A 27,310-nucleotide genomic window follows, 5' to 3' on the forward strand; every position below is an offset into this window, starting at 1 on the left:
AGAAGCAATAAACACTAAGATTAGGTTAAAACTTTTCACACTATCAGTGTTCTACAAATACTATCAGTATTTGTAGAAACTTAAGAAGATTAAAAAAAAAAGAATGGCCAAATTGACAGCCAGTATAAGCCATCCTTGCTTTATTGAAGTCTATCAGTGCAACGTGCTCACTACCTCCTCTACCTGAGATGTCATACAAACTGTGTGCCCCAGTGCATCCCCACACTGTGTCAGGACAAACTGTGATTCTGATCAACTATCCTATAGACAGACCAGCTTAAAGATGTCAAAACAGAGGTGTTTTATGGTGAAAGATACACATGAAGATGGCAGAGAAATCATGTTAGCTTAGAACAACAGGAAACAGAGCAGACTCATTTACAGTTTTAATAAAGCAGAATCTGATGTCTTGAATGTTGCAGGTGACACAGTTAAAACAGCTAATTAATACAAATTGAGCATATGTATACATACACCATTCTTTACATAAGTGATCAGCCCAGCAGAAACTCTAAGATGCTTTAACTGTTGAAGATAGAAGACAATCTTTTGTAGGGCCCAAGATTGTAAGCAAGGAATCTCACATTAACCACACTGTAGAACATCTGACCCAAGCAGAAGCAAGAAGGATAAAATCAGCACCAGTGTGCTTCTAACAGAAATCTGAGGTCAGAGAGAGACTCACTGATGACCTAGCTGCCCACTGAAGAAGATTCCTAATGCACAGTAGCAAGAGGGGCTGTAAGAGGCAGACAGGGTCAGGGCCTGGGCAGGCTACAGTTCAAGAACAGAACGTTTGCAGTGAGCTGATTCTGATGGAAAACAATTTTCTCCAGAAAGAGGCACCCTGGCTGGATCCTGACTGTACAAAGATTAACCCTGGTGTGGACCCTCGGTGAATGGGAGACCATGGTGGCAACAATCTGGCAGGCAGGTTCTGCTCGCCCAATAGCCAATGTTTTCATTTTGCACTTTAACTTTTATTTAGGCTGAGGTTAGGCAAGCAGGGAGCCATGTGATTGCTGGGCACAAGGTCCACAGGGCTGAATTAACTGATATAAACAGTACAATGGTGAGTTTGTGCTCTGGAAATAGGCTGCTGCTGACAGAGAACTCCCTGGGTAAGGTGGGTATTTAGAGTGGTGCAGAAATGTAACATTAATCTCTTCTGACTCAGTGCAAATGGACAAATTAAGCTTCCTCTGCCTTGACAATAGCTGTGCAGAGGCCTGGCTCTTCTTTTCTGAGACAGATAGAATGGAATAGCCTCTGCCCAATCTGCCAACCTGAATTTCCCAAGTAGGAGGACTAGAGTCGTGCAGGCTGATTGTGGACCCTCAGAAGCCTTCACCTTTTGAAAATCCCTTCATACGCAGTGCTCACTGAGCTCTTCTCACAGTTTTTGTCAATTTCTCTTTCCTCCAGAGAATAAAGAAGGAAACATTGATCACAACATCCTTCTGATAGGTATGTTTTTTTTAAAAAGTACTAGGACTGCAAGATTAAGCTACTAGATCTCAAGCCCAAAACCTCAGTTTGGGTAAGTACAAGGCAAAACTGTATATGCAACAGCAGCACTGGGTTGCCTTCTGAGCATGGCCTTTGTTTGCTATCCTTACCAAATCCTGCCCTGAACTGCTGCTCTCTTATTGTCGGAGGGGCAGCAGCAGTCCTGGCCACACCATCCATGGCCTCTAAGCAGAGCATATCCACAGGTGTTCCAGTGTTACCCACTGTGATAACTTTCTTAAGGAAACCTCTGGCTTTTGAGGTTAGCAGTTCTCCTCACACTCAATCAAGATGTAGAGCAACAACTTTCCATCCTGAAATTAATGGAAACGAGCATTAGCTTCAGACAGACCACAGTTGGAGTGTTATAGGCAATGGAATGTTAGGCAATATCAGTTCTTTGCGACATGCAATCCCACTCCTCAGAAAGCACTGTGAAGACATTTGCTGCCTCTTCCAAGAGATGACGGATAAAGACTTTCTTTGGAGACTTTCCCTCAATCCTTTAATGACTAATCTGTTGATAGATTAATTTTTTACTTTTTTAAACTTTTATCATGGCATAATGATCAACTTTCCAGCAAGCTGACTGATTGACTGACAGAAATTTCATTTTCTCTAATATAGGAGTAACCAGCAAATCATGCCAAACAAACTTGATTTCACTTGTTGATAAGGCTAGTTTTTTTGTGAATAAGGAAAATGCAACAGAAGGAGAGATCTAGTTACTGTGGAATTTTCTCCCTCTATGAAGGCCCTATTATTGTGTTCTCACAAGGAAGACAGTGAAGTGGTATCTGCACAGGGCAGAAAATGCACAGAGTAATTACTACTAAGACGGGCAGAAGGGACTTCTGTACACACATTCTTATCTTGTCTGCAGAGGAGAGATGAGTTCAATGACAAGATAACGTTCCCAGCCCGTCTCCCTTAAGGAAACAGTTAGAGAGGGGTCATTATGATAAATTTAGAAGACAACCCTTTCACACTTGAGGCCAATAGTATTGCTTGGATTTCACAAAAGTCACTGTTGCATACCCTGATCCCTCTGCTTTGCAAGGCTAGTGTAGCCCTGAAAAAAAACTTAGGTCCTCTGAGCACAGGTCCGTGAGCACTGGTAGAGTTTCACCACTCTCACGTATATCCCTTTCCACATCAAATCGCTATGCCAGATACAGACTTCATCCATGAGACCAAAACAGCCTTCTTTTTATTTTGGCTCTAATCCATTTTCCCTTACTACACCCAAACAAAACAGTTCACTCTGCCCATCAAAGGCAATGTCTTGCTTTCTACTAAACTCCAATAGATTTCCTCCCTCACACACTCCCCCCCAAAAAAAATAAATTGGACTTAAGAACACTATGCCTCCATCTAAAAGGTATCACCACCATCACTGCTGAAGCTCAACATCTGCTTAAGCAGGAAATAATTTCTATATTGTAATTTTTATGTAACTGCCTATCTGAATGTGCTTTAAACATTTCCTAGTCTTTAAGACGTGTTATAATTCTCAACCTATAGACTACCAAATGGTATCATAAAGAGGTTGTGTGGCTTGCCCCAGATCAATCTTCACAAATCTGTAGCAGAGCAAGAGTCTGAATACAAGTGTCCCAACCTTTCCTGTACTGCTTTGAATGAGAATTCTGTCACAATTAATTTCTGTGCTTTGATGCAACAGTCTTAGAAGCTGTGAGATAAGATAAACATAGTCCCTACACTGCCAATAAAAAGTCAAGACTTTCTTTTAATAACCTGTATTTTCATCAGGGCAGTGCTGTTTTGTGTCCTTCTATACCTGCTTCTGTCTTACTAGCAGGACTCTATTCCTGAGTAGAATTCATTCCTGCTGAAATCTTAGGTGAACCTATACATGCAGATGCACACACACAAAGACAAACCAGGTGAAGCCACACTAACTTTTGTAAAATTCAAACCAAGACATTACAGTAAGAGGCAGGCACAGAGTATTTTACCAAATGGAAAAGAATAAAGACAATGGGAAGAGAGATACCATTTTCTAGATTTTGGGATAATTTGAGGTAAGAAACATGTAGAGATGCAGAAGAAGAAATTATGTAGCTGGGATTATGCCTTCTGCTCCCTTTTGCATCATCAGCTAGCTGTGATATTTGATAGGAACTTCCATCATTCTTGACCAGAAATACTGCAGTGTATCTGCTTTCATGTTTTGCCAATCCTCAGTCAGTTTTGCCTAACTCTTGTTTAACTGAGCAGTCAGAAACCTTCCTCAAAAGAAACCCCAGGTGATTACAGAAGTAGATGGATCTCATAGACTACTTCAGTGGAGAGCTGAGATTTAGTTCCAAATTTTGACCTGTTGCCGATGTGTTTCCTGTAATGTATTACACTAATACTCAGTTGGGCTACTGTGATTGAATGTGATCAAGATACTGACTGGAAAGTGGTTTTATTCACACTGACAGCTACACATCGTTTACTAGCACATTCACTACTATTTTCTGTCCTCATTCCAAATTGCAGCAAAGCAGAAAGAAATCCTTCCCTATCCATGATCTCAGGTATCCACAGAGCAGTAGCTGGCCTATTCGCCTGCCTTCTTCCAGGAGGAAGGAAGGAACACAAGACATCAAATATCTCTGCTTAGCTGTCACCAGTCCTCCAGCATGAGGCATCACAAGCATGCCTTTCCCAGTATGGTGGTTCTTTCTTTCACATGGGACACGAAGTCAAACAGCATCTTTCTACCTTTAGCTTTCCTACTTCAGTGCACCAGCTTCAAGTCTTGTACTGAAAAAGCCAAGGAGGGAGATCAGAAAAAGAGGGGATGCTTGTTCATTTCTCTAATTTGGGAAGATGATTTGCTGTTTTTCTCTCTAAGCCCACGCATTCTCAGGACCTAATATTCACAGTACCAGCATATTCACTAAACTGATCAAAAGAAGTATCTGTCTTGCCATGACAAATAAGTTACTGTTATGCTGCAATCAAAGAATTAAAACATTTCTGGCATGTGCAGTTTGAATACTATGACATGACAAAAAACAGTGCATAAGTGTGCAATTTCCTCTTAGCTGGATTGTTTGAGTAAGGTAACCGAGTCCTCCAGCAAAGTGATGTAGGCAATTAAAGAAGCAAAGCAGTGAAAGGACTTTTTCGTGCAGGGTATAAGGGATGAAGAAAGCAAGGATTAAAGACCATCCTTTCTCTTCAGGAACTTCCATCTGGCCTCATCTGGGCACAGTCAATAGAAGACTTACTGACTTCACCAGGTCAGCCAGGCCAAATGCAGAAGAGCTCACTGACAATGGATCTATGCAAAAGTATTTAACAGTAAGATGAATCTGCAGGTACCAAGTGACATCAGGAAACCTGATGTACAACAGTCTGGAAAAAGCAGAGATCATCTGATGATCAGGAGTGCTTTCCTGGTCACCTTCTTGAGCCTCAGAATATTCCACTTTCTAACAGTAACGGGCTACAGGTTTTGGCTAGTGTCAGACCCCTAGAGCTGGCTTCCTTCTGACACACTATCAGCAGCACAACTGCAAGTCTCCTCTGCTCTGCAACTTCAAACAGTTAAAACACATGACCATTTTGAAAATTTGTTCTCTACTAATTTCAGTGTTCGGACAACAACACAGATTTTTTTTTCACAACTCCCTCTTATGTTTATTTATTATTTGAACTACATTTATTTCACTTTCTGGACAAGAGCAAATTGTAGTGACAGATTATCTGATTAGACAGCTTTGCCAGAAAGCCCTATCCCAAGCTTCTTAACATACTTTTAACTTCTGAGTTCCATCAACTGTATCTCATTCAGACACCTGCAGTAAAACACATTAGGAAATCACTGCTCTGTCTACAAGTCATTAACATTCAAACACTCTGCCTATGGATCGTGAATGATCATGGTTTTGCAGTACTTTTTCAAACAAGAAATGGAAAACGAAAAGCAATCCTTGCCTATACCACAAAACCTCATTTAGAAGAGGCAGGGCAACTCAGGACCATGTAAGCACATCTGCATTAGCTATACAGTGTGTACACATACAGTATCAAGAGGGTAGCCAGTCACAAGGAGATGGTTGCTGGTTACCAGAAAAAAAAGCTTTTCTATGTAAAGAGAAAGACAAGCTTCACTAGCTCAGTCCTCCTTCTGTTATGCAGCACTGTGTACTCCAAAAGATAGCAATATCTCTCATGCGGAATATGCATCACTGGATTTCAGAAAAAATACTTTCATCCTTCAAAGTCACATGTTGCCAGCTTCACCAGTCCTGTGGCAGCATTAGAAAAGATTACTTTGAGTACCATTGTTAAGGCAAACTCAAATCTCAGTCCCATGGGGTCTGAGGGTGACTTTGGTGCTGCAGACTCCTAGCAACAGGTCCCCTTGGTCTCCACAGAGCTTACAAAGTAAACTCTGGTTTTGGTCTTTTGCTCATCAGGTGTTCATTCAACACTTTTATTTTAGCAACGATCAAAGATTACTATTGCCTCCCCAGTCTGCTCCTCTGGTGAACATACCCATCTTCCATTAAATATTTACAGTCAGTTGAACTCAGTAGTACTCAACTAATCTTCTAGACCATGCCCCTCAACATTTGGTAGTATTTCATAACTCATGTAGTCCACAATTCAGCAAAGAGTAGGCCTTTAGGATACAACTTTCAGACGTTGTTGCTATCAGATTCAGCGTGGGAACCACACAGTCTGGGGACAGCATTGCTCCTTGTTAAAATCACTGCTTTTTCAGAGTAACAAAAAGTTAGAAGCAGGACAGGAGGAAGACGGTTGGCAAGAGACTGCCACTGCTTCATGTACAGAGGTCTGCCAGTCAATGACATAGCACCCAGAAGACTGCCACTGCCAAACAGTCAATGACATAGCACCCAGAAGACTGCCACTACCAAACAGTCAATGACATAGCACCCAGGAGACTGACACTGCTTCACATACAGAGGTCTGCCAAACAGTCAATAACACAGCACCCCCCTACCTTGCCTGTGAGGGGAAAGGTACCAGGCAAGTCTACCTTGAGAATCACTTTGCTTCCAGGGATTCATTTCAAAAGGAGAGTCATTAAATTCTTTGGTCAAGCAGGATGTTTAAAACAAACAAAAAATGTAGGTGACTAGCCCTGATTAGCCAGCAATCGTTTGGTTTGAATCAGCCTATTTAACATTATAGCCATAGGAATGGCATTTGCATTCCATCCAGCTAAACTAGTGCCTCTACTGAAGGCACTATGGGACCCGCATTGGCCTGCAGCACAAGGCTGTACTAGGACACATCATATAGGGTACCTGATCAGCACTGCAAGGATGTTCAGAAAATGCCTTGCATGTCCTACTGTCCAGCAAGTATATTCTGCCTGAGGAAGCAGTACTAATACTTCCAGAAATACAGACTACTGCATAGACAAACCTAGATGACACCTATCAGATGAGCAATAAATATCTCCAGGAGTTGCACTAAGAAACAAAGAAAGCACCTTTAAATTTAGCTATATATTTGCTATGTAGAGACCACATTTATTTTAGCCACAAAAGTCCCTCTCTACAAAGTACAAGTGCACTAATATAAGCCCTAAATATCCAGCAAGCTGTCAAGTGCCCATTAATGTGATGCCATAGGTCACTGAACGGACAAGTGAGAACCTACATTCCTAAATTATGTTCCCAAATGTTTACCTACACACTGAGGGGCAAAGGGTAAGCAAGCACTTAGGTGTCACAGTGATTAGCTCTCCCAATAGTAAAAGAGACCCCCAAAAGTTCTGTGCCTTAGAGTGGTGTAAGAGTTATTAGATGTCTGTAGGATGTCCACGAGCATCACATGTGTCCAGTGCTCTCAAGCAATGCTAGCTGCAGTACCCTGGGAGGTGTCCTGTAGAGGTTTGTCAAAATAAGGCATAGGGCAGCCTGGTAAAACCTGTGAACTGTAGCTACACCTGCACTGCTATACTATTTCACCTCAGCCAAAACTATTGAAACACCATATAAATAGTCCCAAAACCGTCTCACTAAAGGAAGAAATTCTTCTTCCAAAAACAGGAGGAGAACCTGGGTCATCAGATGAGGGTGAAATTTTAAACAAAAGCCATTAAGAAAGCAACCTAGGCTTTCAGGAGCAATCACAGCTGCTTGGACTGATCAGGAGAGACAGAAGGAATTACTTATTTATGGACTTCCTGCTCTCCCTGAGTGGGTGTCTCCACTAGGGAAGCTTTAAGAGGAGTAGGGAGCAGGAGGAAGGTGCTGCTTGGAATCCTCCAGAGGTTTTCCTGGCCTAGGCCTCAGGAGAATTAAAGACAGTTCATGCCCAAAGAATCCAGAAGCCATCAACTTCTCTTTCTCAGAGCAGGAAAAGCTAGGAGCATCACACAGGTCTCTGCTGGGATAGAGCACACAGAGAGCCCACGGCTCCCAAGTTGCCATGCAAGCTTTGCACAGCTTACAGTAAGATCCCTCCAGAGCAAATGTGCTTGAGTACACAGCAGTTTCTCTCTTCTTGTGGTTCAGCTGCTTCCCTTTAAACACAGATCAGGTGTCTCTAGGGACTCAGCAAGCATTTAACAGACCTGCCTGATGGAAGGACCTCCAACAAGAAAACCAAGACCTGAAACTCCCAACAGACATTCTCAATCCAGTCCACAGCTGATAAAGCAACCCTGAAGTTACATGCAGATCCTAACTGCACAGAAAGCACACCAGTCTAGTCTTTATCCAAACCTCATCCAAACATCCTAAATTTAAGGGGGAGGGAAAGATTAAACAGGAGGAAGTATGTGAATTTTAAAAGTCAGCATGGAAATACGGAATTCTTGATACTGTATGAAGAATGTCTTTTCAAGATATTTCTCATTTTTCCTCAAACTGGAGGATAAAGAGGAGTTATTCCCTAAAATCACAGTGTTCCATTCAGTATTCAGAGTTGACCCTTCACCACCAGCTAAAAAACAGTCTCAGAGACAGACAGATCTGGCATCTACCCTCTTGTTCTGGCTCTGGTCAGAGGGCCACACAAGGGAACTTGAAAACTAACAACCACCACTAGAATTTGTTACTGGAAGATGCTGCAGAAGAGTAGCATTGCAAAAGGGTCACTGATGGAGGCTGAACAGATAATGTGAGTGGTACAGGTTGCATTGTGTCAATTTGTGTCTCCCTGCAATTCATTACTGATGAGATGCCAGAGATTGAGATGAAAAGGGCAGGAGCAGACAGCAGACTACTGCTTTAAATACATCTCATTCAACATTCTCAGTTTATTCCTGTTCTATCTCTGTCTGTATATCTTGCATTACTCCCCAGCAATTCTTCCTCATCTCTGGTCTCATATCAGTATGCTGTTTTGTGCCATTAAAGCTACTGCAAAACCAGTTGTGGCAGCAAAATAACTCATTAATGTATAAAGTGCTTTGGGAAACCTTTGAAAAGGACAGGACTGAAGAACAAAAAGTATCATCTTTGTCAAGATTAGTGATCCACAATAGCCTTAATATCAAAAAGGCACAAAGTCTAACCACGAGTGTTTCCGTGAGCCTTAACTTAAGACTACTGCCTCCTTAGTCTGCTCCTCATCACACGTAACAAAGTGATTTCTGCTACTTGTAAATATATGAGAACAGGTTTGTTCTCCCACTCTATGTTCCTCCAAACAAAGGTCTTATTTGGTCTCTCAAAGGAACCTTCCTTTGCTGCCCATTCAGAGACAAGTTACATTTTTAGAGTTTGTTTAACCTTTGTTTCCCACTATGTGAAGAGTTATTAAACACTGGTAACTACTTAGCGCTGGCAGGTGACTGCTCCAGAGGGGGCTGAATCCCCCAGGGAAATAGAACACAGAAAACTCATGGCTCTCTGGGGAGCTGTTCTGCTTTGACCCATTGACTTGTGGCTTGAAAAATCACAGAATCATAGAGTAGTTAGGGTTGGAAAGGACCTCAAGATCATCTAGTTCCAACCCCCCTGCCATGAGCAGGGAAACCTCACACTAAACTATGTCACCCAAGGCTTTGTCCAACCTGGCCTTGAACACCGCCATGGATGGAGAATTCACAACCTCCCTGGGCAACCCATTCCAGTGTCTCACCACCCTAACAGTAAAGAACTTCCTCCTTATATCCAGTCTAAACTTCCCCTGTTTAAGTTTTAACCCATTACCCCTTGTCCTGTCACTACAGTCCCTAATGAATAGTCCCTCCCCAGCATCCTTATAGCCCCCCTTCAGATACTGGAAGGCTGCTATAAGGTCTCCATAACACCCCCCAAGTCCTTCTCCCCAGGGTTTCTCTGAATCTCTTCTCTGCCCAACCTGTAGGTGTGCCTGGGATTGCTCCAACCCAGGTATAGGACCTTGCAGGGACAAACCAAATAGAGTGCTAATTTATAAGTGCTGGGTTAATCATTGTGTGCTTTAAGACACAGTGTTTGGGAAATTCAATTCATCCGTTAATTTGTTAAATACAATGCTTTAGGTTCTAAAATCCTCTGAAGTCTGCAGTGTCCTTTACCCCTTCATGCTCATTTGCCTTTTTTATTTCCCTTCCAACTTGCCAAAAGAAAAAAAAAAATCCATTTTGATTCTGTTCCCAGCCAGGCGACCTTGCTTTCAGAGACTGGCACACCAACTTCCCCCACCGCAATGGTCAAGTTACAAAAACATACAGAGAACATTTGCTTCCTTGTGAATCACTTCCCATTGAGATTTTTCAGTCACAATAATTTCTGTATCATGTTCTGTGCTTTCACAGTGTCAGTTTTGCAGAAATACAAGTGCTTTACCTGCACCTATTTACATGCATTTGACAGCCAGGAGGCTTCTTTTTCCCATGAAGGCAAGTTCAGGTCTCTGCACAGATACCTAATGCCTTTGTACTGCTGCAATCATAGGTGTTCCCCAATGGCATTTGATACTAGTGATGCCCAGTGTTCACCTCCTCTCCTCAAGGCTTTCTTTGCATGAGAATGTTGCTGCAGTATATAATTCAAGGTACAATTTGAAATAGATTAACTGAAGCTAGTGCAAAAGGCACTAATTAGTATTGAAACTAAATCTGTTTAGACAGCTAATGAGCAAAAATGAAGCATCCTCAAACTGGCAGGAGAGCATCCACAGTCTGAATTTTCAATAGTTTAAATAGATTATTTTAAAACAGGTAGTACTTGAACTGCACACCTTCCTTGTGTAGAAAAGGTCTGCTCTGGACTGAGAAAACAGCAGCACTTGTAAAAAAATGACTGCCTGTGCAAGGGTACGACAGCCATTAATGACTACCACACAGTAGCAGGGAGAAAGGGATGAGGAATTAGGGTCAGTTGCTTGCACACAGCTTGTTAGGAAATACTGTATTCAAATTGACTAGCAACAAGTAGCCAGGAAAAGGCATCCAAAAGTGACAGCCAACTAACTGAAGTTTCAGGGACATACCAATACACTCAGGATCCTCCCTTAACTGGAAACCGTAAGGGGGAAAAAAACCCACCTGTGGGTTTTCTGACATTTTCTGACACTCATACAGCATACACATTACTTAGGGGTGCAGGTCTTTCAGCCAGCAGGTGATGCAGATTAGTTACTATAAAGTAAACACTGCACAGAGCAAGGATGCACATCTTGTAGCACTCCTGCCCTACATCCCTACCACCCGTGGCAGCCCACAGAGCCCTGTTAACAAGAAAACCCTCTTGGAAGACGCAGCAGCCTTTGTTGGGAGGCTGGGGCCAGAATCCACTCATGTCAAACAGCTCGGCAGACCAGGATATGACTGAGGCTGGCAAAACATGTTAGCTAATGAAGATTGAGTCAGGCAGGCAGAGACGATCCCCTCAGCCTGTTAATCCACTTAGGGAAGGAGAAGGGAAACCTGAGATGAATTGCTGTGGCCCCTGCAAGGGACTGTACTGTGCTGGCTTTAGCATCTAGGCAGAGCAATCAGCCATAGCTGAACTGGGGAGAGCTCTGGGTGCAAGACTAGTACGTTTGTGAGAAAAGAGTAGGAGCAGAGGCAGGGAACAGCAGTCCCCAAGAAAGGAGGCAGGGTCGGATGTTATGTCCGCTGAGAATTAATAAAGCAAACTGAAGTTTACTTGCCTTCTCACCAGAAGAAAGCAAGAAGGGGCTTAATGAGAGTTTTTGCCCAACAGCAGGGGAAGGAGAACATACACACCTTGCACGCTTTTCACACGGCAAAAAGGCTTCTCATGAGGTCAACTAGAATCCCTGGGTTAGAAAGTTAGCGACAGCGTTTACACCTCAAACACCCATTCCAGCACTGACAGAGCCAGCACTGACTCCCGCCCAGTTTAACTGGCAGTTTGCGATTATGATGGGTGCCAATCCCAGGAAATGTCAGTTTATCCTTAACCACTAGAGGGTGCTCCCCATCTCAAAGACGGAGTCAATGTCACAGATGCACCCAGACAGGTAGAGGAGCTTTAATTTCCAGCAATCGTGGAATCTGAGCAAGGGGAAAATCAGAAAATGAATAATAAATAATTAACAAATCTGATCTTGTGCCTCACCAATGTTTCCTCATCCCTTCTGGCTGGGCAAGGTAAGGCCCTCTAACCCATTTGTCCTCTGCATCATGCTCAGTCAGGTGATATTTCTCACATCGGAGATTAAATAATTTTTATTCTTTTCTCCTACATTGTGTATTGAGAGCAGCAAATAAACATTTTTCCATTTTCCAGGCCTGTATGTAAAGAGCAAGACTCTGACTTGTCTGCCCCTGAGCACAATTAGGATCACAAGCAGTTTTTGTCATGCCAAGGCCTGACCTACTGCTGCACTGACACAGCAGTGTGGGGGCCACTAGCCCATATGTTCACGTTAATTTTTCCCCACTCTGTCCTAACACACTTTTCCAGAGAGTAGAGTGCCTGTTGTGCAGAGATGCCTCAGTATGGTGTTTTCAAAACATCAGTTTTGTGGCACTAACACTACCTGTCAATAAGACACCTGTAGGGAAAGACCATTCACTTTGGTAATGCAGTGCCCCCACAGCCTCTGTCATCAAAGGGAAGCAGAGCCATGCAACTGAGGCTGCACACTCAGGAGCTGTGCACCTGGCAACACACCACCTTGTGCCTCAGCTTCCCGTTTGTATAGGTTAGAAGTAATACCCCAGAGTTACATCACATGTGGAGAACAGATCAGTTAGGATTAAATCATAATAGTTATATTGCACCCTGAGATTCAGAAAAGAATGAGTTTAAAGCATGCCAAGTAAGATCAGGCGCCTATGCAAAACAGACTAGCTCTGCTGACGTGTCTGGCATAACATCTGTTTGTCCCAGCCCCAGCTTACTTTGATAGTCCAGGTCTGCATATCCCATGGGGAAACCAGCTCTCATTGATGGCTGCCACCCAGCACAAGTGCTGCATCTTGCTGTCTGAACACGAACAGATTGTTGTATATTTTTAATTGCTCCTTCCTCTCTCCTTTGGCCAGTAGTGCCAGGCCTTGCCCACAGGGATTTTTGTCAGAGTTCCTGCTCTTGGGTACCCTGGCATTACTTTTTCTTCTGTCCTCTTTAAACCATGCAATACGTTTGTCTGAAGAAAATGTTAAATTGAGCAATTAAACCACTGAACAAAGGACACTTAGTCTTTTACACAGGTTAAAATGTGTTCAATAGGTTTGGATTACTTAATTTCCAGAATGAACCATTATCTGCAGCAAATGTGGGAGCCGATGCTTTCCTAGTCATCAACTGGCCAACAGTCATCCTTGAGGGAAGCACCACATTATACTGTCTAAATAGGCCAATTAATACTCCTCATATTTGAGACTGTGAATGGCGAAGAGAAGGGGAAAATATAAGATGAAAATATTTTATAGTATGTTTCTTAGACATTTGCAACAGACAATTCTACTTCCTACAAACAATATGTCAGGGGTATGTGTCACAGCTCCACTTCTTGAGCTATTCATAACATTCTCCCTTGGAATTATAGAAAATACCAGGTATGCTTTGGGAAGGTTAAACAGCATTTGCACCCTCACCATCCCAGCACCATTTTCAACTTTTCAACTTGATGGGTTTTAACACTACTCCATTACCACTACACTCATTATACATTTATTCCTAAACATGCACATAATCAGTCGTCAAAAATGTGGTTATGTCCTGGCTTCAGCAGTAGCAGTCATGTTTTCTCCTTCTTGGTAGCTGGTGCAGCACTGTGTTTTGACTTTCAGGCTGGGAACGGTGCTGATAGCACTTACGGTTTTAGTTACTGCTCAAATGTTTACTCTGGCCAAGGACTTTCTGATCTCATGCTCTGCCAGGGAGGAGGGGAGGCTGGGAGGAAGCAGAGACAGGACACCTGACCCAGGCTAGCCAAAGAGGTATTCCATACCATAGCACGTCATGCCCAGGATGTAACCAAGAGTTAGCCGGAAGGGCTAGGCTCCGGGGACTGGTAGAGGGATCGGTCAGTGCTCGGTCAGGCAGGGTGGGGTGAGTTATGGGTCGGCAGGTGCTGAGGTGTCGTATTCTCTTCCCTTGATATTTTCTTTATCATTATTATTATTATAGTTACGGCAGTAGTGATTTGTGTTATACCTTAGTTATTAAACTGTTCTTATCTCAACCCGTGAAAGTTACATTCTTTGGATTCTTCTCCCCAGCTCTCCAGGAGTTGGGGGAGAAAGGGGGGGAGCGAGTCAATGAGCTCTGTGGTTGGGTTTAAACCACGACAGGTTATTTAGAATTAGATATTTTGACCACTAAATTTCTGCATACGTTTGCTAGAGTTTAAACTTTGCCATTCTTCCTCCACCCATTTACAGCAAAGACTTTTAAAGTCATTTTGTAGCCCTAGTGACATTCTCCTCTCTTGCATATTGCTGTATGGGAAAATTACTGTGTTTTTTATTGTTTTAATTACTGCTAGCAGGTTGAAAGTTCTCAAATATCCCCAGTTCCTTCATTGTTATGAACAGCAACATCCAGGCACCAATTCTGCTCATGATGGCAAATTCAGGGTCAGATCTGCCTCTCTCACTCACAGCAATCTGCACTTCAGTGGAGATTACAACTTCTGGAATATATAAGATGAGCAGGTTTTGACTACTTGCAATTAGCTGATCTGCAACTACATGAAATGGCAACACTTAATCCAAATGGAGAGGCTGGGACAACACCATCTTACAGCAGATTAATCTGCGAAGCATGACAGGACCCGTGAAACAAAGACAAAAAACCTGTATGTTAAGTAGGACAGACTACAAATGAAGTCAAGAATTAGGAAATGCCACAGTTATGTTTACTTGTGAGAAATACTCTTAGCTCTCATATACATATGCATTATTTTCTAGCCCTTAATTACATGATCATATTTTTCCACAGTACCCCATCTCACACTGCACTTAGAAGGGATTGTTCCCATGTAATGAACAGCTAGTTGAGATGCTGGTTTCTGTTCATTGTTCACTGTGTGGCCCCAGGCCTTATTTACCACATATTATTCAAACCTGACTCTACAGATTTATTCATTTCCTTATGTGTTTTTCTATGGGCTTATCATTACATTGTCCAAGAGCTTCACCAGGCCAAGATCATTTATTTTCACATTCCTCTATGAGAGGAGGGGGTATTTTTATTCCCATTTTACAGGTGAATGACTGAAGACTGTATTAAAAGTCATTTGCCAATTCTGGGTGACCATTCTGAGACACCAGAAGCCTGAGTGATCTGTGCTTGTATAGAACTTTGGGTTCAGTGGATTCCTATTCATTTGCAGCTGTATGCACTCAGTGGTTCTGTAAAGCAGGTCCTTTGGGATCTAAAAGGTCCCCTATAAAATAAGGAACACACAATTAAACAACTACTGGCATAACAGCTGCTTTAAGAACCCTGAAACCTATCATACAGAAATGATCATAGAAAAAAAAGTAAATTGGCAGATTAGAGTTTCACTGCTTCAGCTATAAAAGCTTCCCTTTCTCTTCTGCACTCCCTTTGTCTCGCTCAGTACACACCTGACAAAAGAGGCAGGGGTCCTACAGGTGGTCTTTCTCATTGTGCAACTCTGATTTGTCTCAGAGCATGTCCATCGTATGCAGTGAATGAGGCAGGGGTCCTGTGGAAGAAACAGTACACAGTGACACAGCTAAAACATAGAGTTGTGTAAGACACTCAGTTGGCTAGACAGAAGTGCACACAGAGGATAACTGGTCTTTCCCCAGTTTCCAATTCTTGTATAAGCACCCTTCAAAGTACCATTTTCACAGGGTTTTTGTTTCTTTTACAGTGAACAAACTCTCTCATGATGTATCACAAGGATGCTTTGGTGGATTATCAGAAGAGATGAATTTATCACATGGACCACTACAACCAGAGTAGTGGAGTAAATGGCTGCAAGGGTAACTTAACCTCCTTTGTAAAGATTAACACAAGGAGCATGAAACACTGGGTGAATTTCAGACACCAGTGACAGTTGAGGAATAACAATACAGAGGCTCTACCAACAATTCAATCCAAGTCATGCCTCTTGCTCTCTTCTCTCCAGACCAATACAGCCTACTTCCTTCTCTTCACTGCCTTTACCTTCTCACCCCAACCTTTTCCTTTGCTCTTATCTCACTCCTCCAGGCACCATTCTCCCACACTCCACAGTCCAGCCTCCTTGTTCAACAGCTGTTTGTAACTATCTGCTTCCCCCTCTTCACTTTTTTGCCCACCTCCCATTGACTTTTCTTTACTGTTTGGTTGCCCCACTTATTGACACTATCTCTGCTGTAGCACAGCCCCTTCTGTCCCTGCAGCCTGGCTCCAGAACACAAGCTGATTTAGAGCTTTGAAAGAGAAATCTTCTTGATTTGTTATTAAATGGAAGATGGGCATAATTCAAGAATATGGCATACTCTCTACTTTTTTTAAAAAAAAAGTTGGTTTTGATGAATATTTACACAAAACAAGTCTATCAAAAGCATACAAAATATTCACAGCAATGATTAAAGCTTGGCAGTGGTATGAACAACTGGAACCAAACTTCACAGGAAGCACTAGTAAAAAATGATGGTGCTACTAGACCATTGTACATGGCAGAGAAAATGAAGACAAAAATTAAGGAACTTGGTTAAGCAAAAAAGCTGCTACTGCCATCTCTTTTCAAGACTTACTATGGTTGGGTACATTAGCATTTGGATATCAGGCCTTTCAAGGAAAGTGCAGTGCTTGTACTCCTTTGAACACTCTCCTGGTAGCTTATAGATGCCAGTGCTTATCTGATGCATGCACCTGCACCCCTCTCAAGTTTGCATCAACTGGATGCATGATCATATACATCTTAACATTTCACAGAGTCACAGAAAAGAGGGCTAGGACCAGGTCAGGTGGTTGGTGCATCACTACATCCCAAAAGAGGATCAGCTATAGCAGCATTTTTTTTGACATTTTTCTTCTAGCCTATTCTGAAAATCTTTCAGCACATCTCAGAAAGTCTGTTTTAATGCTACCATATCACTGCTAATAGAAGTTCGTAACATCAAACTGAAATATCCCACATTACAACGAAAGCCCATTTACTTCCAGTTCTATCAACAACAGACGTAGCAAATGGCTTAATCACTTCCTCCAGAACAAAATGGCTTACTATTTGAAGACACATCCCCCAGACCTTGCCTAATATTTAGATTTCCACACAGAAACATTAACCTGCCTAACAGAAATCAATTAGCACTCAAATCTCTCTAACTTCATTTGTGGGCCTCCAAGTTCAGCAGATGGAAGGCCACAGATTTCGTATGAACACCTACAATAAAGAACAAAGTTGCAACTAGCAGGCTGGCTTGTGATAAATAACAAGCAAACTTCACTTCCAAGGGGACTCCAAGGGAGTCAGTAGTAACATGTCCCTAATGCCTCACTACAATTATCAAAAATAAAATAAATAAACAAGTGTCAGTTCTTCACTGAGGCAAATCTCCAGCTGGATTCCATTTCCCACTCTTTCAAGATCTTGAGCTGAAATTTTGGGAAACTTGAGAAAATACCTTTTGATAAATTAAGGCTATCATATATTACATTCAGTATACTACTAGCTAGAGCAGCAAAATTTCTTAGCTGTCCTTGATGAACCTGAGAGTTGTGTCTATGATCCTGACTTCCAGTACTGTACCTTGAGCACAAACCTATCTCTTCTACTGACCTGCAACAAAGACCTGCCAGAGTTCATATGAAACAGCTGTCAGGAAACTGGAAGTTCACATCCTTGGTGTGGGTAGGTATGAGTGTGTACAGAATGGCTGGAGTTGTAACTAGAAATGTCATAAAGTTAAAAATACAGGACTTAACATTATTTGGATAATACAGATTTGCCTCCAGTGTTACAGTGAGCTCTCAGGGAAGCCAGGGGCCATTCTGTGCAGATAGGAAACAGAGGGTCCTTTTCTACCATAAGTGTTGTGATGGGAGGAGGTGTACTGGCAGCTCAAACGCACATGCAATTGCGGACTGTGTATTTGCACAACTGCTTGAGAGCATATCCCTTGGTGATGTTATTCACAGGCCTTGGCCAACAGTAAATAAGACAGTGGAGTTTGATTCATGAAGGATGACAGGAAATCTATAACGTGTGGGCTCTATAATCTGCTCACTACTGCGTAGCAAAATGAAAGAACAACAGTCCAATTACCAAGTCCTTGGTGATTCCATGCGCATCCTCCAGATCTTGTTTTGCTCAGAGCAGTTGGATTCTGTTGGCACCAAGGGGAAAACAAGCTCTGCCACAGGCTGTCTTCCATACTGGGATAGCAACAGTATTTTGGAAGCACCAGACTTCAACACAGCCAAAATCAGAGATGATTATGAAGATCATGAAGAATCATGAAGATCAGAGCAAGTTTCTGGAGAGCGACAGGCTGCTGAGCTCAGTTTGCCAAAGGACAGCCCATGTGGAAACCAACTGTTGCACTCTACTGCAGATATTATCCCATGTCCCAGACACCTCGTTGAGCCACAGAGCAGTGATTCACCATTGCAGTCTGACCCAACCACTTGGATTGGTAGGGACTGTGAACAGCATTCCCCTGTGACAACAAACCAATCAGGATGCAGCTCCACAAAATGAAAAACAGGGCTGTGATCCAGCAGGACACAGCAGTTTCGTTACAAACAGTGCCCCAAACCACCTTAAGGCGAATGAGTTAAAAGCTGGAAGATGTGGATTCTGAGGCCAGGCAGAGGAGGGATGGGTGAAGATATGATTCAGGTGGAGAGCTGGCCCATGGGGGAGCAGGGGAAAAGTCTTGACAGCAGCAGCCACAGAGCAGACCACTCTCACACTGCCAATGCTGAGGACACATAGAAAAGAAGGTTTCTTTTTGACAAAACCACAATGGTGGCAGCTGGAGAGGGGAGGGCTGCCAATTCCAGACAGAAGGAAAAGGAAATAATTTTGCTTCCTACTGTGCAGTGTCAGAAAACCTACAGGGCTGCCCAAGGCAGGGACAGCACAGGACAGCTCAGCTGAGCATCCTGGAAGCTTAGAGGAGACAGTTCTCTCATTTCTCTCTAAACAGACTTACAGTTTTCATTCCTTGTGTCTCTGGCCCTTACCACTTAACACCTTTCAGATCGATTTACCTTCTGCCCCCTAGGAAAGGGGCAAGGGGAGCCTTTCTCACTCTGGCAATAGGTAAACAGTATGGCAGGGTGGGGAGGGGGGGAAAATTTCTGCTCAATCCTTAGCAAAGGCTGCCTTTGCTGAACGCACGCTCTGGGGACTGACGTCCTTTTCCTTCTTTCCCCTACAACTATCCCTGCTCCCACCTCCCCTCCCTTGTTATCTGTCAGTAAACAGTAATTAAAGAAGTGGCCTGCTTGATAAAGCTCCCTCCTGCCCTCACACAGTGCTGCCCTCTTGGACGTGTCTAATTAAAATCCTGATGAGAAGATGAAGAAATCCCAGCAGCTGGAAGTCTGCTGACTCTCCCTGCTCTAGGCCTCTTCATTACTGATGACAAGGCAGAGATATAAAGGACCCCGGGAAATACCCTGAAAGACCAATCGATACAACCTTTTGTGGGACATGACAGACCACTCAGAACTGCCTTTTGAACTATGTGGATAATGAGAATGCTGGAGCGTGGCTCACTGCATGGGACTGATGGGTCTGGGTGGCTCACTGCATGGGACTGATGGGACTGGACTCCCCCACAAGTCCTGCTACATTGCTGCTCCCAGGAACAGCACCCCAGGCCCCTGCAGCTTGGCAGCCACTCACACTGCACCGTGAATTTATAAAATTATGATATCTGGGGCACTTGCCCGTCCCCCACCAACCCAAGCTCCTGAAATCATTGCTTGTAGTGCCAGAATACTGTCAAACCTCTAACTGCTCCATAATTTCTGTGCAAACACAGAGCACGCCTGTGTGTACATACACTGCAAAATGCTGAGAACCAGCACAAACCTTCTCTAAATGAAACTAACAACACATGCAATGTGCATACTGTTGTATTTTCATTGACACTCATTCACAGGAACAGTGCGTTTTTCACTGCTTTCCCAGGATTTTGTGCTAAGGTAAAATCTTCAGTATGCACAAAATGAAACAGCAAAAGTTTACATCATCATGAATCACCATAACTATATTTAGACACACTCAATTTCATGCAAATACATCCACTAAATATTCCTGTGTTTTTTTCTAATGTGAGATCAGCTTTACATGGAAATAAGCCCATTTTCACTGGCAAACTCATGTTTATCCCAAGCACCAGAGATGTCACTGTTCTTAGTTTCAAGATGAAATAGAGATGGAAGGTGATCTACTATGCCATTTAAAATTTGAAAGTGCATCTCAAACACCTGCCTCCATATCCCTTTTGAGCAAGCCCACAGGAGGCAAAGTCACCCTGGGATTTAGGATTATGTACAGGAATGGGAGCACGTACATGGTTGCAAATACAAGTGCATTCTGTATGTGTATGAGAGAAATGCATGTTCCATGTGTGGAATCAATGAAAGAGTGATCTGCCTGAGCTCACACCTCCTGCTTCACAAACCACTACTGCTCATATAATCAGCACCAGCCCCGCAACTGTTGGTGCTCTTTTCAGAGTCCCAGCTAGGTCCTTCATATGCAGTTTATTCAATAGTCAGTTGTCTTCTTTCCCACTTCACCAATTTTAATTACTTTTCCAGATCATTTAAAACAAAACAACCAAAACCACAACCACCCTCCCCCCCCCCAAAAAAAAAAAGCTTGAAAAATGTCTCCCAAAAGTCTCATAAAACAAAACCCCCTATATTTATTATTGTTTATTATTTTCCAAGTTGTTATAATCCTGACAGAATACTCGCTTTGTCAACCCAGGCCCAAAGAGAAACCAAGTAATAAATAATTCCTGGACTGGTTTAACACTGAGTTAAATTTGCCAAAAACCCCAAACCATCTCAAAACAAACAGTCCATAGTAAAATATAATCAGTAACAGCAAGAAGTGATCAACCAAATGCAGAAGCAATGGACTCAATGGTTAAAGCTTAGGAGTGCTACTGCAAAGGGATTTTGGAGAGTCCCCTGGAAAAGACAAGAGAAGAGTGGCAGCAGAAGGAAGGTCCTGCTGGGAATGATGGCAGAAGTACTGATGCTAGGAAGCTCACAGCCTCTCATGGCCCTGTGGCCTCCCTTGGCAAGAGATGCTGTTGTACAGAGCAAGGCAGCAGGGGTGGATGCACAGAGCTTTCTATGCAGTTCCTGCCCATCCCAGTACCTGTACTTGATGGAATGACACATTGCTGCGGCAGCTAATAAATAGAAGTAATTTGATTAGCTTTCCCTAACTAGTGATAAGATCCTGACAAACCCTTTTTAATGCGTTTCTGGAGCAGGATGAAATTGTTTCATTTGGCGAGCAGGGCCCCACGGGAGTTGCCTCCAAGCTCCTTTAGTGAGAGGTAAAAATATGCCAATCATTAATGAAGGGAGAATTACAGAGACTTTAATGCAATCAGAAAAGAGGAGCCCTGAGGCAGCTGGGGAATAAAACCTGCCCTTAAATCAGAGGCAGGCAGCCAGAGCATGGAAATAAAGGCATACACAAGCATGTACATGCACACACACGTACCTACCACAGACACAGAAACCATGTAGAACTGCTGTAAATGCACTGGGAGTTTTGCCTGGGCAACAAACACCTATCTCAGCAAATTATATCCATCTTCCCCAAAAAGCATTTGTAAAATCACAGCAAGCTATATCCATTTGACAGTCCCCTCCCCCCACGAGGAGGGGACCACTGCCCATTCAATCTCCAACCCTTCACACACACAGATGCACACACAAAATCGCAGTTTTCAACATTTCAAACCAAAGCCTTTTGTGGAGGAGGCATATTAGCTGCTTGGGTGTCAAGCGGCAGCTGTGAGACAGCTTTGCCAAGTGGAAGGTAACTCTCTTGGGCCAGACTTGCTGCATGAACACAACATGTACAAAACCCTCACTATGTCCTCCACCATGACACTTATGCCAGAGGCAGCATCTCCTGTGGATGTCGAAAGGCAACTCTTCCTATCCCCTCCCCATTTCCTCCCCAGCCACTTAACCGAATTCCCTTCATCAGGTGAAACAGCTCTTGCATAAATCATGTAACTTTCATTCCTACACAGAACTCTTTAAGCTGCTGGCATCTCCCCTGGCACTGTGACAGACAGGAGCTGGGGCAGACACTAGTGGCCCAGCTGGCTCTGATTTTGCAGGTGTCTGTTCTTTCACAAACTTCTCCAATAGAAAGCATCCCATCTTTCTGCAGCAATGGTCTAACCCCAGCCTGCACAATACAGACAGCTGCATCAGCACAGACCATCCCAGAAAATGTTAGTACCCAGCTTAATGGGATAAAAACCAGGACAAGAGTTTTCTCATGCTTCTTCCAGATACCTCACCTTGTTTACTTGAAAATAACGAGCAAGAGTACTGGGATATCAAACACTAGCCACCTTTCCTCTGCTAGATACACAAAACATGATGCTACAAAGGGAAGGCATGCAGTAATTCAGCCCTTTTCCCTAGTTTTGGTTAGCACTAACGTGTAGGGGAGCAACTAAACAGCTCCCGAGAACTCCAAGAGGGAAGTCAGTACATGCTTCTGGCCTTAATATACACTTGAGGGGATGAGAGAAAAGTATTTCTTCCTCCCATAACTCCTGCATTATAGTAAGAATCTGTGGCACCCCTGCCCTCTGCTAGATGGAATTCCTGTCCTGCTTAGTGTGCACTCTAAGTCCTGTATTGATAAAGGTAAGCTGCTGCTTTTTCTGCCACAGAGATGTATTAGACATCCCTGCCACAAAAAGGCTGTGTTTCTGCATCATATTCTCATATACACTAGACAACTGTTGGACTAAAACACTGTTGTGACTATTAGCAATTTAACCCTACAGACAAAGCAGTTACACAGTCACCAAAAACAGAATGAAGGGCAAGTAAAGAGGGACCTGTCCTGAGGTAAGTTAGGGTACAGAGCTGGAATTTCTCAAATAGGTATCAAGCACAGAGCTACATGTCTCACTACTAAATGATCACAGAACACTTGGCCCCAGGCAAAAGGGGCTCCATGTCCCTCAAAAGCAACTCCTACTGGCTATTTGAACAACTTAATGATGGGCTCCCAAGGAAGTACAGCAAAGTTCTCTGTGGGTGAATGTTCAGAATGCAAAGCACCTCAGAGGGTAAAGAAAACCTCTGGGTTCTCCCAAATTCTCTCAAAAGCTGTGTCTCTAAAACTGAAAAGATCAATGCAGTCTTGTTGTTAAGCACATCACTTAGCCAGACTGTATCCTTGAAAGTCAGAGAAATCATGTCCCAGAAACACAAACAAGTGAGAAGACTACCACAGAAACCATCAAGATGGCAAAAACTAGCTATCAGGAAATTCAGCATGGCTACAGCACTATGCTCTCTAACATCTAGAAATTTTATTTCTAGCTCTTTCTGAATCAAGGCCAGTTTTGATCCAAAGCTCCAGTCAAATTCAGTGATTTCCTCTGGTCAAGATCTTCAGGCTATTCAAGACAGTTACTAGATAGCCCTACCTGGATCCACTTCTAGCAGTAATCCAGGCTTTGCTATGGCCACAGCCCAACCTAGCTTGAATGGTGGTATTCAAGCACAGCAGCCTTGTGCAATTGCTCCTGAGCAGCAGGCAGAGGTCTGAGATGGTGTCACACCCTGTGATTTCATACACAGGCCTGCCTTGCTGCAAACAACTCCTTCTCATTCTGGTTTGTTATGATTAAAAATGCACATCACCCAGCGAAGCCTTCGAGTGGAACCCAGCTGGAAATTGGATCATTAATATTCCTTCTCATGCCCATTGCCACAATTTCTTAACTCTCCTCAAGCAATTGCTAACAATGCAACTATTTAGGGTCTCAGACTAAAAGTGAAGTCAAGACTAAACTGCTCAGTGTTACTCCAGCCCATCCACCCTTGCCCATACCCAAGCATTCCATCAACCTTATGCCAGCATGCTGTATATCAGATTACTTTAATTTTGAACTTTGAACTGCCTGTCCCAGTTTATCTACCAAAAGGTCTTTAAGATTCATTGCCTCTTGAACTGACAGGAAAAGGATTCAAGATGATCCTAATTCCTGAGCAGTTGGAAACACAAGAAAAGGAAACAATTTGTTCCAAAAGTCTAGCCAGTGCATGGATCTAACTCTAGGTCACTACACTTTCCACAGTTAAAAATGTTCTCAAAGGGCTAGAGGGATAAATACAACAAGAGTAGGATATACCACATGATGAAGAATCCCTCAAATATACAAATGGGTTATCTCCATTTCTAGCAGACAGGGTTACCCACATGAGTTCACCTCAACCCTATGTGCTGTTACTGCTGCAAGTCCAGGAGCATAGAAATGGCACAAAACACACAGTAAGTGATGGAAATCCTTCACAGTAGCAATTGTGTACACACTCATTGGCCTCTATACAGTATTTACATTAGACGACAAGAAGCACAACACAACTAGGACTACAGCACTGATGATGGGAAAATAAAAATCAGAAGACATGTTTTCTCTTGGGACTCTTGCTACATCAACACTGTGGACCCCGCACAGACATTAGTACCAGGCAGGGGAAATTTGCTCTTGCTTGTTAGCTCACTGAGCTCACATTCCTTTGGCTGCTGGCAGCACAGCCTCCAAGGGGTTGAATCTCTGGTCAAGAGGTAGAGAAGATAGAGGAGGAAAAACCTGCTAGACAGCAACTAGCACACGGCAGCTGGAAAAACAGCACTTGTCACAAGTATCAGGACATCAACCATAAATTCTGCTCTAAACACCTATTAATAATCCATTGTTCATCCCACTACCCCAAAACACCTACTACCAGTAAGCATTTTGCATCTTAGGTGGCTAAGCTCTTGGGGAAACAAAGGATCCGTTACATAGTATTGAAATGCCATCAGGCCCAGGATTTACTCTATGTGCCTCTCCATACCACACAGGTGCAGCACAGATCACTCCAGCATGAAGTATTCATGAATACAGTGGCATAATTTAATGTTAAACTGCTCCTGCGACACACAGATTTGTATGTTCGGCACTTGCACTTTGATGTCACTGTTTCTTTAGTTTTATGTCAGAAATACTAATTTTCAGTGAAAAAAACTATGACAGTAAAATGCATAGCTACATTAGCAGCCATCTCAGTGCAGAAACATGAACCATGACAGTGACGAGCACAATCAACATACATAGCAGTAACAGCTCAAAGGAATTTGGAAAAGGAGCTGTCCTAACAGTCAGGTACAGCAGCCAAGACCCTGCCACAACAATGTGAAAACCAAGGGATCTGGAAATATATGGCTGGCCTTACCTACTTTAAACATATACTCATTTCAAAACCAAAACCCTAATGAACCCACTGCGCCACATCACAGACATTTCCCTTCAAGTAAGAGGAAGTAATCACCATCACCACCTATTCACTTTAGCAGCTCCAGCAGTTGCTGGTATCTCAGCCTAGCAGTCAGCTCACAAGCACAGAGCCTTGGTTGCTACTGAAAGTCAACAGAGCTCCGGCAAAGTCAAAACAGTCATCCACATGAAGACAGGTAAACTTTTAAAGATATTCTAAAGAGACAATAGATAAGAACAAAGCTCTGCCACAGGATTTGCCACCTCCTGGCTCCACTGAAGAAATACAGTACACAATCTCCACACAAGGACTGATGACTTCTTGTGTATCGCTGAAAGCCACAAAGTGCTGGGTGTGGGCAGCTCAATCATTCAACCTTATTGCAATGCTTGAGTGTCAACTTTTCCTTCCTGGACTGAGAGACTAACCCTCAGTCTTCCTCATCCACTAAGCCCCAGCCTCCCCAGCCATCCTGGGGACAAGTTACATACCTTTCCAGATGTCCCTCTCTGTGAACATGACAAGGGCAAAGCAGAGGGGTGCCCTCAGCAGTCTTGCTCAGGGAGTCCTGGCTGCCATGCCAGAAATTAACATCAACCTCATATTATTGGGGGGGGAGGGGGGGGGCAGACAGGAAAAACTTGAATAGTTTCTCCTTTCTTGCCAATTGTTCCCATCTTCTACCTCTATTCTGGCTGGATTCCCCCTTCCCCCTGTCCTCAGCTAGCACCGCCAGGCGCAGTCCTTCTCACCCTAGCCCCCCCCCTCCCCAAGGACAAGCAAAGTTATTACAATAATGAATTAGCCAGGCTGCTTACTGCTGCCAGTGGCGAAGGCAATTATCCCACTCCACGTCCCCAGCCACCGCTCAGCTCCCTCATAAAGAGAGGCTTTTGGGGCCGCTTTGTGCTTTGATTGGAAATGAAGAGATTGCTAATTAGGGAACCCCTGCTGGGATCGGGCTGGCAGGAACAATGGTGAAACGGACGGAGCACGCGTCCATTTAGAGAGGGGGGGAGAAGAGAGAGATGTGAGCTTCTCTGTAATGTAGTGCATCCTCTATTCACACCATAAACAACGGGGCAGACAATTTTATAGAGCTTTTCACCTTTTAAAGCATGCTAATTTGTTTATAGGAAGCGATAATTTGGTGTGTGTTTGCATAGGTCAATGCCTGTAGTTTCTGTGTGCAGTATGGGTTGACGCATGCGTGCATACATATACACAGTTTTATCCAGAGGCATTTTCTTAAAGAGTGTATATACACAGCTAACCATATATTTCTTGTTATTCTCTGGGCAGCATGCATCAATCCTGCATTAACAGAAAAAGGTGCTTAGAAAAGCCTGTTGATGAGTATTAACACAGAATTTTGATACCTGAATTCACAAATCACTGAAGTTGAAAATGACTTACCAAATTAGTCAGTTCACCTGAGGCTTTGCCCAGCAACTGCTTCCATTGCTTTGCCCAAGTGATTTAACTGACAACTGGACCTCCAGGAGGAGAAAAAGTCACCATTAACACAGTATTTTCTTAAACTCATCCTTAAATGTCTTCTCAGTTCAACCGCTCTAACTGTCCGGAGGATCACAGAAGCTAAATCCACTTTTCCCAGCTCATGAATTGTGCAGAAAAAAAATTAGAAAATATCTTCCTTGCAGTGCAAAGGCACATCTGGACAACTTCATAAAACTGCACCAGCAGCCCTTCTATACATAGCATGCTCTTGTTTTTGGGCTGTAGTCACTTTTTAAGTCAAAAAAAAAAAAAACCCACCTCCCCCAACATATCAACTTGCAAATCATACCATTTATAAATTACAGCCTGTCAACAAAAGCAAATGCCTCACCTTTTTGTGCAAAGCTGATAGAAAGCAGCTGGAATCTATCCTACATTGTTCAGTTAACTAATTC

General features: G+C 43.2%; 1 protein-coding gene across 3 annotated transcripts in view; it reads right to left on the reverse strand.

The window, feature by feature from the left end:
* ESRRB (estrogen related receptor beta) overlaps positions 1 to 27,310 on the reverse strand; it is a 140,032-nt gene that overhangs the window by 87,832 nt on the left and 24,890 nt on the right. Inside the window, exon 1 of one of the 3 annotated variants that reach the window (XM_034062352.1) lies at positions 15,497 to 15,547. The exons of the other annotated variants lie outside the window; for them this stretch is intronic. Coding sequence (XP_033918243.1) covers positions 15,497 to 15,537 — 41 coding nt within the window. The 5' untranslated portion in view covers positions 15,538 to 15,547. Of the gene's footprint in view, positions 1 to 15,496; positions 15,548 to 27,310 lie in introns of those variants that run through there. 3 annotated transcript variants of the gene reach the window in all.

The sequence above is a fragment of the Melopsittacus undulatus genome, chromosome 4, assembly GCF_012275295.1.
Source record: "Melopsittacus undulatus isolate bMelUnd1 chromosome 4, bMelUnd1.mat.Z, whole genome shotgun sequence".
Lineage (NCBI taxonomy): Eukaryota > Metazoa > Chordata > Aves > Psittaciformes > Psittaculidae > Melopsittacus > Melopsittacus undulatus.